Source organism: Poecilia reticulata, chromosome 1 (assembly GCF_904066995.2).
Source record: "Poecilia reticulata chromosome 1, P_reticulata-male-v2, whole genome shotgun sequence".
NCBI classification, from domain to species: domain Eukaryota; kingdom Metazoa; phylum Chordata; class Actinopteri; order Cyprinodontiformes; family Poeciliidae; genus Poecilia; species Poecilia reticulata.
Window position 1 is genome coordinate 10,853,260 of NC_088830.1, and position 13,287 is coordinate 10,866,546.

The following is a 13,287-nucleotide window of genomic DNA, read 5'->3' on the forward strand; positions in this document are numbered from 1 at the left end:
AACTAAAGATCTCTAGATCAACCTACATTTTATTTGGTAGTTTTACTGCAGAACAAAGAAACTATTTATATTTGCACAATGTAAAATATTGCACCCGATCTTAAAATTATTTTTATTTTATCACATTTGTCTAGCTCTTTTTTCTTTTATCACTCCATTTGCACTTAGATATATTTGAGGTATCCACAGTGAGTGACGGTAAGGTGATTTTTATTTCTACAGCACATTTTCAGCAACAAGGCAATTCAAAGTGCTTTACATGAATTAGAGAAAATACAAACAAAATAAAAGAATCAAAAAGTACTCCACATTTATAAACTAGTAGGGGTTTTTTCTGGTCTCTGGATTCTTGTTCTGATAAAACTAGATCTAAGGGTATAAAACTACATGTTGGCTCTCCACTATTAATAAGAATAAGTTCTTGTTAAACTAGTTGGCATCATTCAGGGCTTTGTTCAGTGAAACATGGTAGCTCACGTTAAACCTGCTCTTTCTGCTCTGCTTCTTAACATTTCTGGCATTTGGCATCTTCTCCTTTCCTTCAGGTTTTCCTGGTTCCTCCTTTTTCGCACAACATGATTCGGCCGACTTCTTCTCAGCGTCCGTTTCTCTCGCTATCTCTGCTGCAGTACCGTTCTCCGTGGGAGGGTTGCCCTTTGCGGGCCGATCCTCCGACTCCACGCTGATCTTCACTCTCTGCTCCAACACTGCAACGCCTCCACCTGCAGACGATGCCTCAAAGTAAGGATAGACTGCTTCCGTGAAACAATGCGTGAAGGTAAAAAGAGGCGCGTCCGTGTCAGCATCTACGAACGTCACCGTCCCTCCTTCGAGGTCCAACTTTACTCGGACTCTGTTGAGGCGGCGTGAGCTGCTGACGTCGAGGGTTTGAGTGGGAGTCGTGAGAGCTTGGTACTCTCCGTCCTTGAGCCTGATGCACCAGAGTCCGGCTTCTGGAGATGCTTCACATGTGGCGGTTTTCAGCGCTGACGGAGCGGCTACACCCACTGTCCATCTGTCGGTCTCCCCAACCTGAGAGACGAAAGATGAATCTTTAGCCTAAAAGTTCGGAAAGAATTGTTATTTCTTGCTGCACGCGAGATGGTCTAAATGTCCTGCTGGTTAACATGTCACTTTTCGGTACCAAGTCTTTATTTTCTGGACTTTCTCAGTTGGTAAACTGTGCCAGGAGTGCCGCAGGGTCGTGTGCTGACCCCCCTGCTCTTTGCACATTGCAACAATGGCTGTTTTCCCATCAAAACCCTCAAATAAAGCCTCGTTTGCAAAATTTCACATAACAGTTTGGTTCAGAACATGGCAGTGAAATGTTTGTCCTGCTTTTGAACACCAAATGGAGAACTTAGGACCACAAGGAAGTCCTATCTCAGTTCAGCAAATGTCAAAACAGGAGCAGAGGAGTGTTGCATTTTGAGAGTCACAATTGCGTACACGCCTCTTCCGTGCTAGCAAATTATATTAATGTCTACAAAATACATAGTTTTTAAACTAGCTAACCTCCCTCTGAACCTGTTAATCAGTTTCTATAGACGTCCTCCTGACAAACAGCCTGGTGGCTTCATATTCCAGCTGCACCAAAGACGCCGCAAAGCTTCTCCAGCCTGTGATAAAAATCAGGAAAAGGAAATTATCAGAATGGAGTTATCATGAGGTGACCAGCGACACAGGATGTACAGGGGAAAATATGATCAAGGAAGTTTTTCTAAAACAAGATAAAACCTGTCCCAGCTCCTCCCATCAGGGCAGATGTTACAGATCAATTATGTTCCTACAAAAACAACTTTTCCCGAACTCCCACAAATCTATTCAACACTTGACTCTCCTTTCTGCTGAGCAGATGAACCGTGCGTGTAAAAACACTGCATGTTTAGTCAAAACTGTAAAGCTCACAAAGCCAGCTCAATCTGTCTAATTCTGACAGATTAAAATTTTTACCAACGTTTTTGACATTTCGTTACCAATGTTTTAATGTTCTCCTCTTTCCTGGTTTCATATTGTATTATCTATGCTTTTTTTATTTCTTCGTTTTCTGATGTAGCCTTTATGTCCATTCATTTTATTCTCCTGGACCTTGGGGCAATCAGAGAAACAATCTCATCATTAAGAGAGATTCTCTTGGGAAAAAAAAAAAAAAAAAAGATGATGCGCCTCTCATGTCGGGTCTTTGCTGGTTATCTGTGTGATTTTTCAAAGACATGATATTTAAATACTTAATTTGCTGCAGATACCTTCTCAGGGTTAGCATTTTCTGTCTTTAAGCATGCTGCACAATACGTGGTTGTGGTGAAAGAAGTGAACAGAAAAAGAGGGAAACATCATCCAATGTTGAAATGAAAGCTTTTAAAAGCTACTGCTCAATTAGAAGCCGTTTAAAAATGCAAACATGCAACACAACAACTGTATAAATTAGCACACATTGTCACCTTCATAACTTTATCGCCCAAGTCATATTTACTTTTTAGCAAACGCTTTTACGGCATTATTTTAGGAAGGTGACCACATGCCTTGTAGTGGAAATGTGAGATAATACATACCTGAGTGAAGCTGGCCTCCCCCCACTTTCTCCAAATCAGACGAAACTTGTGTCAAACGTTTGTGTCATTTTAAAGATATTAAGAAAAGTTTCCAGAGGTCATGAGAGGTCAACCAGCCCCACCCACCTTCCTCAAACCAGACAAATTTGGTGTCAACCAACTCGACTGCGTTTGTGCAGCTTTGGCTTTGAAGATATTTATGAAAGTTGAAAAGTTAAGAGGTCAACCAGCCTTTCGACCTTTTACGAAATCAAAGTGACCCTTTAAAATGTCATTCATATCTTCAAAGCCAAAGCAGCACAAACGCAGTCGATTGACACCAATTTGTATCTGATTGGAAGAAGGAAGAGGGGGGAGGGGCTGGTTGACCTTTCATGACCTCTGGGTAACATTTCTTAATATCTTTAAAATGACAGCGGCACAAACGAACATTTTTGCTGCGCAGACGTTTAGCACCAGGTTTGTCTGAACTGAAGAATCACTCAGCTTCGCTCGGGTCATACATGTATGCGTGTCGCAGCATGTAGATACCTCCACGTCCCAGCAGTGCGCCCCGGTGTCAAAGCCCTCTCTTGCCAGGATGTGGGGATGCGGGTGGATGTGTTCGGGCTCGTTTATGAGCTGCTCCGCGCTCTGCCGGGGTCCGGCGGTGACATGGAACCGGCTCAGCTCTGAAGACGACGCCCTCGCAGCCCGGCCTGCTGCTCCGGGATCCAGAGTCACCGGAGCTGGAAGACGTCGGGTATTTAACGGACATCAAAAGCGGGAAAGCGGAGCAGACCGTAGAGAAAATGAACGCGCATGCGTGGGAGGACACTAACTATAGGGGACGATTTGTTTCATCTTCTCCCAAACGGCGTATCGGAGGTTGCCTAAGTGTTTTGCCACGTTGATTAAAGGCCTGTGAATCCTCTCCGGCTTGGCGTTACCACACCATGTGCTGCAGTGAGTAAACATGGACGGAAAATCAGATGGTGGTGATTTTTTTATTTTTATTTTTTGTTGCTGCTTATATGGATCAACAAAATATGATAAATCCTCATACCTACTCAATGTATCTTGGTATTCCTGTGAAAAATAATTGATTCGAGAGAAATCTCTTTTATTGTTTTGGTAATTTTTTAACCTCAAAAAACAAACAAACAAAAAAAAAAAAAACACACACAATTTGATTACGTAACCTGCAAGTATTCAGTTCCTTCTCCGCCGGCGCGGAGCTCCCGTTCAGTCAGCCGGATCTTGTCCTCCAGGGATGTCATCACCTCGTTTAGTCGGTTTATCCTCTCCGCAGCCTTCCTCCTCTTCTGCTCCTCCTCCTCCATCAGCGCATGAAGTCTGGCTGCTTCCTCCTCTCTCAAGAACTGATGAAGTTTCTCAAATTCTTCCTTCACGATCTCCTCTTTGAGGTGGGAATCAGTCTAAAAATATATATATATATTAAAAGTAAAGCTTATCTACATACGCCGACAGGTGAAGAAATCTGTTGTTTTTAACAGTTAGATGCACCTGGTTGCACTTGGATGCCGCTCTGCAGGCCTGCATTGCGTCCTCGAAGTTTTTAATCTTCACGTCTAACCCGGTTAGTGATGTTTTAAGCTCCTCCTAGTGTTGAAAGGGAGAATAACTTTAAAACCAGGCTTTATGGAGAAGAGTACATACGATTGCCTTGTTTTGGAAATAATTAAAATTCAGTTTCTGACTTTGCATTTGATTACTTTATAAATAAATCCAACATTTTAAAGCAAAAATTATTAATTATGTACAAATAAGACGTTTTCCACCAAATTAAATCAAATCCGCTTCATGGTCAATGATTCAGACCTGATTTCTAGAAAAGATTATGTACAATAGATGACTAAAACTTGATCAGCTTTGTTGATAAAATAAATAACCTGTCTTTTTCCATACACAAAAGCAAAGAGAGATCATATACTGAACTTCAAGTGCAACTGAGACAAAAAATTACAGATATCTAAAGTTAAATATGTTCTAGCCACCTAATATGAAAAGGTGATTGACTTTACTGAGCTGCTTCAAAATTGTTTTTTTCAAAAGGCCTTTTATGTTTTTATCCTCAAGATTGACTTTATATATATATATAGAGAGAGAAAGAGAGAGAGACAGACATGAACACAGCCAAAACCAGAAGATCACAGCAAAACATGACCCTAAAGGATCACAATATGACCCTTAAAATTTGAAATCTGAAATATTTTAAACTTAATATGTGAACATCTTATTATCTGAAGTTTAAATCCCAAAGATGATCTGTGTCCCCAGGCTACAAATATAAAGTATAACTTATGAAATGAATTATAATTTTCCTGGACAACAGTTAGCTGGATCATTAAATGAACTGTCTGGCTCACCACATACAGCAACAATACACTATGCCAGTGATTCTCAACCTTGGTCCTCACTGCGTGGGCTGCACAGTGGCGCAGTTGGTAGAGCTGTTGCCTTGCAGCAAGAAGGTTCTGGGTTCGATTCCCGGCCCGGGTCTTTCTGCATGGAGTTTGCATGTTCTCCCTGTGCGTTGCGTGGGTTTTCTCTGGGTACTCCGGTTTCCTCCCACAGTCCAAAAACATGACTGTCAGGTTAATTGGCCTCTCCAAATTGCCCCTAGGTGTGAGTGTGTGTGTGCATGGTTGTGTGTCCTGTGTGTCTCTGTGTTGCCCTGCGACAGACTGGCGACCTGTCCAGGGTGTACCCCGCCTCTCGCCCGAAACGTTGGCTGGAGATGGGCACCAGCACCCCTCCCGACCCCACTGAGGGAAAAAGGGTGCAAGAAAATGGATGGATGGATGGTCCTCACCGCCCCCCTGCTCTGCATCTTTTAGATGTGCCTCTATTCCAGAACAGCTGATTCAAATGATTGCATGACCATCAAGTACTGCAGAAGCCTGTTAATCACCCAGACATATAATTCAGGTGTGTGGCAGAAGGGAAATGCCTAAAGCATGCAGGACAAGGGGGTGTTGAGGACCAGGGTTGAGAAACACTGCACTATGCTAAGCTAGCATTAGCTCCTTTCAGTTTTAATAGGACTCATTGATAATTTAGGGTCATAACATTTTCCAGACAAGCAAATGTGGACAAATCTTCCGGAAAGATCAGCTGTTGTGCTTCATAAACTCATCATTTTATGACTCATTAGTGTTATAATATCAGAGTTAACCTACACGGCTGTTGGTTGAGTCTCGGTTGATCCAGCCATAAAAATAAGGTGCAGACTGGATGTGGCTGGACAGATGATTTACCAGATCCAGATCAGAGACTAAACTTGCAGCATTTCAGCTGTAAACCTTTAAAATTACATGCGTTACAATATATGATTTCAGAGCAGTGAGTAATTATATCAACTATTTGTGAATGAATGTACTAAAACGTGAACAGAATCCAAGTTACCAAAGAAATCTACATGTCAGGCTACATTACGTCTTTTGCTAAAATGATCCAAAATCACTTTTCTGGTTCTGGTTAAAACATGCGTCACTGCAGAGGAATCTGAAGGTTAAAGTTTCTCAGGTAATTTAATATGAATTTTATTAGTAGTCTTTAATGAAAAGTCTGGTTTGTTGTTGTTTGGTTTTTTTACAAGACACGTTGATGAAAGTGTATTATGGCACAATTCATTTGGCCTTTAATGTGAGGTTGATACTCTATAGGCAGGAAAATGTCTCTAAAATGTTTGTCCAACCTAACCGCAGACAAAATAACATGCTAATGAAAATTTCCAAAGAATATGGAAAGTCAAGAAGACCCAAAAGCATTAAAAGTAACCACTTTAGCGACTATAAAAACCTCCCTCACACTGGCAGGTGTTAACCTCTGCAGACTCACTAAACAACATGTCTGAAGTGCAAGCAGAAATTCACTGATCTAAGCACTAAATTATCTAAAAATAACATTTCTGATTATTTATAGTGGATCCCAGAGATACTCTCAAAGATGAAATGGTGATGAAATGATGATGAAATGGTGATGAAATCCTTGTGGAGCCAAATTTTTAGCAAAGGCGACCACTTAGATTACCGGCTAAGTATAATTTGTGAACATTCTCTCTTAGTAAATCAGGACCACGTTAAATTTAAACAAGGCAGCATCTGTTTGGAGGAGAAAATGCATATTTACCAGAAACTTTATGGAAGCCTGTAAAGAATCCTCCTTGTTTACACATCTGCCGGATGTGGCTTCAGGAAGCAGGCGGAGGAAAAAGTACACAACACTCGGAGAGGACCTCAAGACGGGGTAGGGGTGGGACACACAGATCATGTAAGACTTGGCGCTTCTGGCAATTCTTCTGTCACTTTGACGACTTTTGCGACTGTTAGGTTTGGCTTTCTGGCATCATGGCTGCTGTGACTTGAGATACCAGCACTCAGACATTCTGGTTGGCAGTCGTCTGATGAGCTGGTGTCCATGAGGGGAAAAGTCAATTCATGCCAGCTGCTCTGTTTCTCAGCACTTCGCCATCTGTTTTATTGCTTTCTGGGGAAAAGTAAAGTCTGTTTCCGTTTTAATTTAAATATATATTTTTTCTTTTATCATTTGGGATGTTGTCAAAGTAAAGGTGTAAGATAAAGATTGACATTGAAAACATAGTCTAGAATAAATACAGTGCCAGTTATGTCGAGGGAAGAAAAACCCATAAAATGAACTCGTCTTTCATTTCTACAGCCTAATCTCAAGATTTAAAAAAACCCCATTTCTAGTAACTTTCATTAAAAACAATTGACTTTTTGTTTTCCTGGGGTATAAGTATCAATTAACAGTATAGTTAGGCTTCAACAAGGACACAAGAACATGCAATGAATCAACAAGAAAATAACTTGTCATCTAAACTTCCTCATATCCACAATCAGAGCAAATTGCCGTGCCATGTTTTCTTATTTTATGTTATAAATTGGAGGGGGGACAGGGGGAGCAGAGCGATGGGCTCGCCCAGGGCCTGAGTCAAGTGAGAACCGCCACTGTTTTAAACACTGTATCTGTGCTGGCCAATCACAGGAGCTCATTCAGTGACAAACTGAACGCCACTGGAAATCATTCCCATGTGTGGCAATAGAAACGATATGACTCCGTCCTTAGACCACAACAAACGGACCACTTTAACGCCATTTACTGATTCAGGTGTGTGCATCCTTTTGTTTACTGTTGTTTCTATTTATATATTTATATATATACTTTTTTGAGACATACAGTGGGGAAAATAAGTATTTAGTCAGTCACCAATTGTGCAAGTTCTCCGACTTAAAAATATGAGAGAGGCCTGTAATTGACATCTTAGGTAGACCTCAACTATGAGAGACAAAATGTGAAAAAAAATTTGAGAAAATCATTTTGTCTGAATTTTAAAGAATTTATTTGCAAATAATAGTAAAAAATAAGTATTTGGTCAATAACAAAAGTTAATCTCAATACTTTGTTGTATGTCCTTTGTTGGCAATGACAGAGATCAAACGTTTTCTGTAAGTCTTCACAAGGTTCTCACACACTGTTGCTGGTATTTTGGCCCATTCCTCCATGCAGATATCCTCTAGAGCAGTGATGTTTTGGGGCTGTCGGCGGGCAACACGGACTTTCAACTCCCTCCAAAGGTTTTCGATGGGGTTGAGATCGGGAGACTGTCTAGGCCACTCCAGGACTTTGAAATGTTTCTTACGAAGCCACTCCTTTGTTGCCCTGGCAGTATGCTTGGGATCATTGTCATGCTGAAAGACCCAGCCACGTTTCATCTTCATTGCCCTTGCTGATGGAAGGAGGTTTGCACCCAAAATCTCACAATACATGGCCCCATTCATTCTTTCATGTACACGGATCAGTTGTCCTGGTCCCTTTGAAGAGAAACAGCCCCAAAGCATGATGTTGCCACCCCCATGCTTCACAGTAGGCATGGTGTTCTTTGGATGCAACTCCGCATTCACTTTCCTCCAAACACGACGAGTTGTGTTTTTACCAAATAGTTCTACTTTGGTTTCATCTGACCATATGACATTCTCCCAATACTCTTCTGGAACATCCAAATGCTCTCTAGCAAACTTCAGACGTGCCTGGATATGTACTGGCTTAAGCAGGGGGACACGTCTGGCACTGCAAGATCTGAGTCCCTGGCGTCGTAGTGTGTTGCTGATGGTAGCCTTTGTAACATTGGTCCCAGCTCTCTGCAGGTCATTCGCTAACTTCCCCCTTGTGGTTCTGGGATTTTTCCTCACCATTCTTGTGATCATTCTGACCCCATGGGCTGAGATCTTGCGTGGAGCCCCAGATCGAGGGAGATTAGTAGTGGTCTTGTAGGTCTTCCATTTTCTGATTATTGCTCCCACAGTAGATTTCTTCACACTAAGCTGCTTGCCTATTGCAGATTCAGTCTTCCCAGCCTGGTGCAGGTCTACAATTCGGTTTCTGGTGTCCTCCGACAGCTCTTTCGTCTTCACCATAGTGGAGTTTGGAGTGTGACTGTTTGAGGTTGTGGGCAGGTGTCTTTTATACTGTTAACGCCTTCAAACTGGTGCCATTAATACAGGTGGGGGAAAGAGGAGCCTCTTAAAAAAGAAGTTACAGGTCTGTGACAGCCAGAAATCTTGCTTGTTTGTAGGTGACCAAATACTTATTTTCCACCATTATTTGCAAATAAATTCTTTAAAATTCAAACAAAATGATTTTCTCAAAAATTTTTTCACATTTTGTCTCTCATAGTTTAGGTCTACCTATGATGTCAATTACAGGCCTCTCTCATCTTTTTAAGTGGGAGAACTTGCACAATTGGTGACTGACTAAATACTTATTTTCCCCACTGTACATTCTTTTTGCTGTTTTCGATTTTTCTGATGTGCATGTTAACTAAGCAACTGTATCATATTACGCAGTTCAGCTCGATTCTAATTTCACTTCACTGCTCCGTCTGGACTTTCTCCCATTGAAGTGGATTTCTCCAGCAGAATTTTAACTGGGCCAATCAGCGAACAGAGGGACAGGTCGTGAGCGATAATGTCAATTTTCTAGGCTGTTTTACAATTGTAGCTTGCCTGTAGTTTTAGCAATGACAGCAGAGAAAGTGAACAAAGCTTCTCAGACCGTGTTGGCCACACTTTCAAACATTTAGATGGCATTAGCAGCCGTCTCCGTTCGGCTCGGCGCTTCTCTCTTTGCATTGGAGGATGGTTGTTTACAGCGCAGGCAAGATCCGGTAAGCTTTATGGCATCATATGTCATGGACAAACGTTAGAGATTGGGTAAAATTTAACACCTCTACCCAGTCCACACTTCCAGAAAGAAATCATTTCTCAACAGACCAGCTGTACGAAGCAAAGCCTAGAACAAGGATCTGGTTTTTACCAGGCTAGTATCATCCTGATTAGGGTGTAAAGCCTGAATTTTAAATGTCTCTTCCTATTTAAACTTCCAACTCCATGTCAACACCTTGTTTCTATTCCTAAAAGATTTATTTACAACGCTTTCTAGTAAGCACACAGCTTAAAGTGTCAAAGGTCAAGGTAAAATGTACAAGCAGCACCAAATTCCAGATTCCTACCTTGCAGTCAGTCGCGGCCTCCGCTGAAAGGTAAACCCTGTGGCGTGCGTGGCTGTCAGCTGCACAGTGTTTACACAAGGGCTCCAAGTCATCCAGACAGAACAAGGACAGGTACTCCTCATGTTCCTCGCAACATTCTGCAGACGCAAACGGTGAGGGAAAAACAGCCTCTGATCCGGGCAGGGGCAGAGAAGAAGAAGAAGAGGCGGCCTGGTCACTCATGGCTGTTCTGACAGATATGAAGACAGTTTAGTTTGTCAGAATGAAGCGAACGAGGGGGAAGCTGGGAACTGGAGAATGGCAAATGGGAGGCGCACTCAAGCGTCCTGGTGTCAGGATTGCACGGTGGTCGGCTGGCACGCATCTGTTCAGAAGAAGTGAGGCTGAATAACAGAATATCTGCTTTCAGTCTTCTCATCTGACGCGTCTCTACCAGATGAAGCCGTGCATCGCCCAGCAGCGAGGATCTGTCTTCTTTAACGCTGTGATTTATAGATGTTCACATTCCTAATTAGGACTTAGCTCGTCCCTTTTCCCGCCAACTGCGTCTGTGTCAGTAAAAAAAAATTAAACAGGTCTGAATATGAGTTATCTATTCTCCACCAGGTTGTAAAGTTAGTTTAACTTTAGTGTACAAACCACACGCTACAGATTTCGATGTGTAATTATTCCCTAAGCAAAGAGAAAATGGAAAAAGTTTGCCTGCAGTTCTCACTGTTATGATTCAAAGTGCGTCCATGACTTTTCACGGAGGTCGGCTGGTCATAAAGTTCTGCTGTTTGACATGTAACTCCTCTGTATGGATCCAGTTTCGTTGGCCTTTAACACTCTGAGCTGCTCAGATCCTGAACTCATGAGGCAGATCAGTTTCGTGTGCCTCATATTTCTTTGCTCGGATGCATCAACCGTTGTCCAGTTTAAGGTGAAATGCAGTAAATGATTGGGGCAAAAATGGCATTGTTCATCTTTTTATTTTCTACAAATGTTTTGTTATCATAACAGATTTTATTTAGTTGCGAAGCATATTTTAAGACACTTTACAATTAACGTGAGTGACCATAAAGCCACCCTTGAAAATGTATCAAAATAATAGTACGCTATCTAACTGATTGCGAGTAGATGAAATATGTATGTTTTTTTATTTGACTTTAAAGATATTTCAAGTAAAATGTGTGAAACCTCAGACCTTGTGGGGGAACACTGAGTCCTGTCATGCCTTTGAAGTCAGCTAGTTATTTTAATTTTACTTATAGAGCACATTTCATCCCATCTACTCAGACTGAAATAAAGCAGAACACGCTGGTCTGTCTTCAGTTTGCTTTTCAAGAGGTTTTGTATTTTGTAAAATCATGCAGGAAAAATTCATGCTTCATTATTCTGCTTTTCACTGTCCACTTGCCAATGAGGGAAGGAAAACTATGTGGTAACAGATTCAAAACCAAAGCAGATGATTTAGAGAAGTTCTAAACTTTCATCTCGGAAACTTCAACTTTCGTCTCCGTTGACTTCACGCTTTCCAATTGAACAAATCAGTTTCTTTGTATTCTGAATTTTTGCCCCCACTGGTTTTCAACCGAGCGTGTTACAGACATCCTGGGTAATCTGACTCCTCTCTGTAAGCATCGTTACCGCTCTCATCTGCTGAAACATTTGAGGAGGAAACGCACAGAGTCCTCTGAGCCTCGCCCTCTCACTCAGCAAGCTGTGAGTCACGTCCTTCCCGAGTATCTTAAATCAGAAACATGGCTCATAAAACTCAACCATGGCACTGGTTCAGGACGTCCCGGCTGACGGGATTATTATGGAGGGGGCTCTGCCTCAGGGTATGGATGGGATCTGGTCATATTGCCACCTGCAGGTCAGCAGTGGTTTAGCAGTGGGGAAGCCGTAACGCCAGAGAGGTAAAGACTGGATCTGCATTTGGTTCTTCCACTGAAGCTTCTTCCAGTGTCTTCAACGTCTCATCTTTGAGCACACCAGGTGTTTAAAGGTGGATGGAGCTGTAAGATGGAGTTCGTCCTTCCTGACCCCCACATCTGCTCCTCCGTACCCGAGCATTGTGCGTTAGTGTGTTACATGCGCCAGCACATTACAGGTGAGCGCCTTCAAAACGGATAAATGTGCACAGATTTATTATTTTAACCGCCTAGGGTGATTTTGTGTGTGTGTTTCTGGCTTGTTGGGACTGTCCTACCTGCAGAGTTTCTTGTCTTCAGACAGCATCCTTACAGTAACCCAGAGTGTCTGTCTGGCTACCGGCTCTTGTGAAGAACAGACCTGCTGGGCAAACATACTGCCAACACGACATCAAAGCTCCGGTCTGCGGCGGTTCCCTCATCCCTGCTCCCAAACATTTTATATTATATCTCATTTGTCAATTGTCATGCAACTTTTTTTGGTTGAACATCTTCCTTTGACTCTTCAAAACGTTTTTCAATTTTTGCCTTGTCTGATCATAACTCATTTCAGCAACGCTTGAAAGTTTACAGTTTGAAGCAGAGACTTCTTTCTTCGTTTCACCTTACTCTGGAAACTGACGCTGGTGTTTCAGCGTCCTCCAGGTCATGTCGTACTTGAGCGGACGTTTTTTTTTTTTTCTCCCTCTTTCTACCAAATTGGGTCTTTAGACAGAACCAGCTACCTGCTGGCTCTGGTCCTGGATCTGGTTAAACACAGGAAGAAAGCTGCATGGTGACTTTTCAATCCAACTTTCTTTCATCCAAAGGAACATAGTCTGAGTCAGACGGATGAAACGCCTGGCTTTCCAGCCGGAGGAAGATTGAAACCGTTATTAAGAACAGACTTTGAAGTCAGGCTAGCATTAATCTTCAGGAATGGCTTCCGACATCAAACCTACTGAAGTTTGTAAACTGTGTGTAAAAGATCTGGAGGAAACCAAGGCGAAGTTCACCAAATCTGCCTGTAGACAGGTCCGGTATCCATCTACAATTATACAAAAAGCTCATTGATAATCTCTACAGATTACATCCTAATCTGTAAAGATTACGATGGAAAAGGGTGTCCGGTTGGAGGTATTTGTGCCTGCATTTATGGTTTTCAACCTGAGTGGTGTAAAGGAAATTACAAATTTACAGTAGATTTAAAGTATTCTCACTGTTTTTGGGAATTGTTTGTTAAATCTAAATGTTAAAAAACATTTCTGTTTTACAAAAAAATAGAAGATCTTACCAAGTGTTTTTG

The 13,287-nt window shown here is 41.9% G+C and overlaps 1 protein-coding gene across 2 annotated transcripts; it reads right to left on the reverse strand.

Annotated features, from left to right (window-relative positions):
* Positions 1-193: 193 nt before the first annotated feature.
* LOC103463331 (zinc-binding protein A33-like) lies at positions 194-12,224 on the reverse strand. Of its 2 annotated transcripts, none has more exons than XM_008406655.3 (7): positions 10,087-12,224; positions 4,059-4,154; positions 3,734-3,970; positions 3,598-3,620; positions 3,374-3,492; positions 3,084-3,280; positions 194-1,032 (listed from the first exon to the last, which is right to left on the reverse strand). In XM_008406655.3, exons 1-7 carry the CDS (start codon positions 10,306-10,308, stop codon positions 430-432), a joined length of 1,497 nt encoding a protein of 498 aa, XP_008404877.1. In that variant the 5' UTR covers positions 10,309-12,224; the 3' UTR covers positions 194-429. The 2 variants fall into 2 exon arrangements, with proteins under 2 accessions (XP_008404877.1, XP_081461499.1); XM_081605373.1 differs by lacking the exon at positions 10,087-12,224 and adding an exon at positions 4,922-6,667.
* Between the last annotated feature and the right edge of the window lie 1,063 nt (positions 12,225-13,287).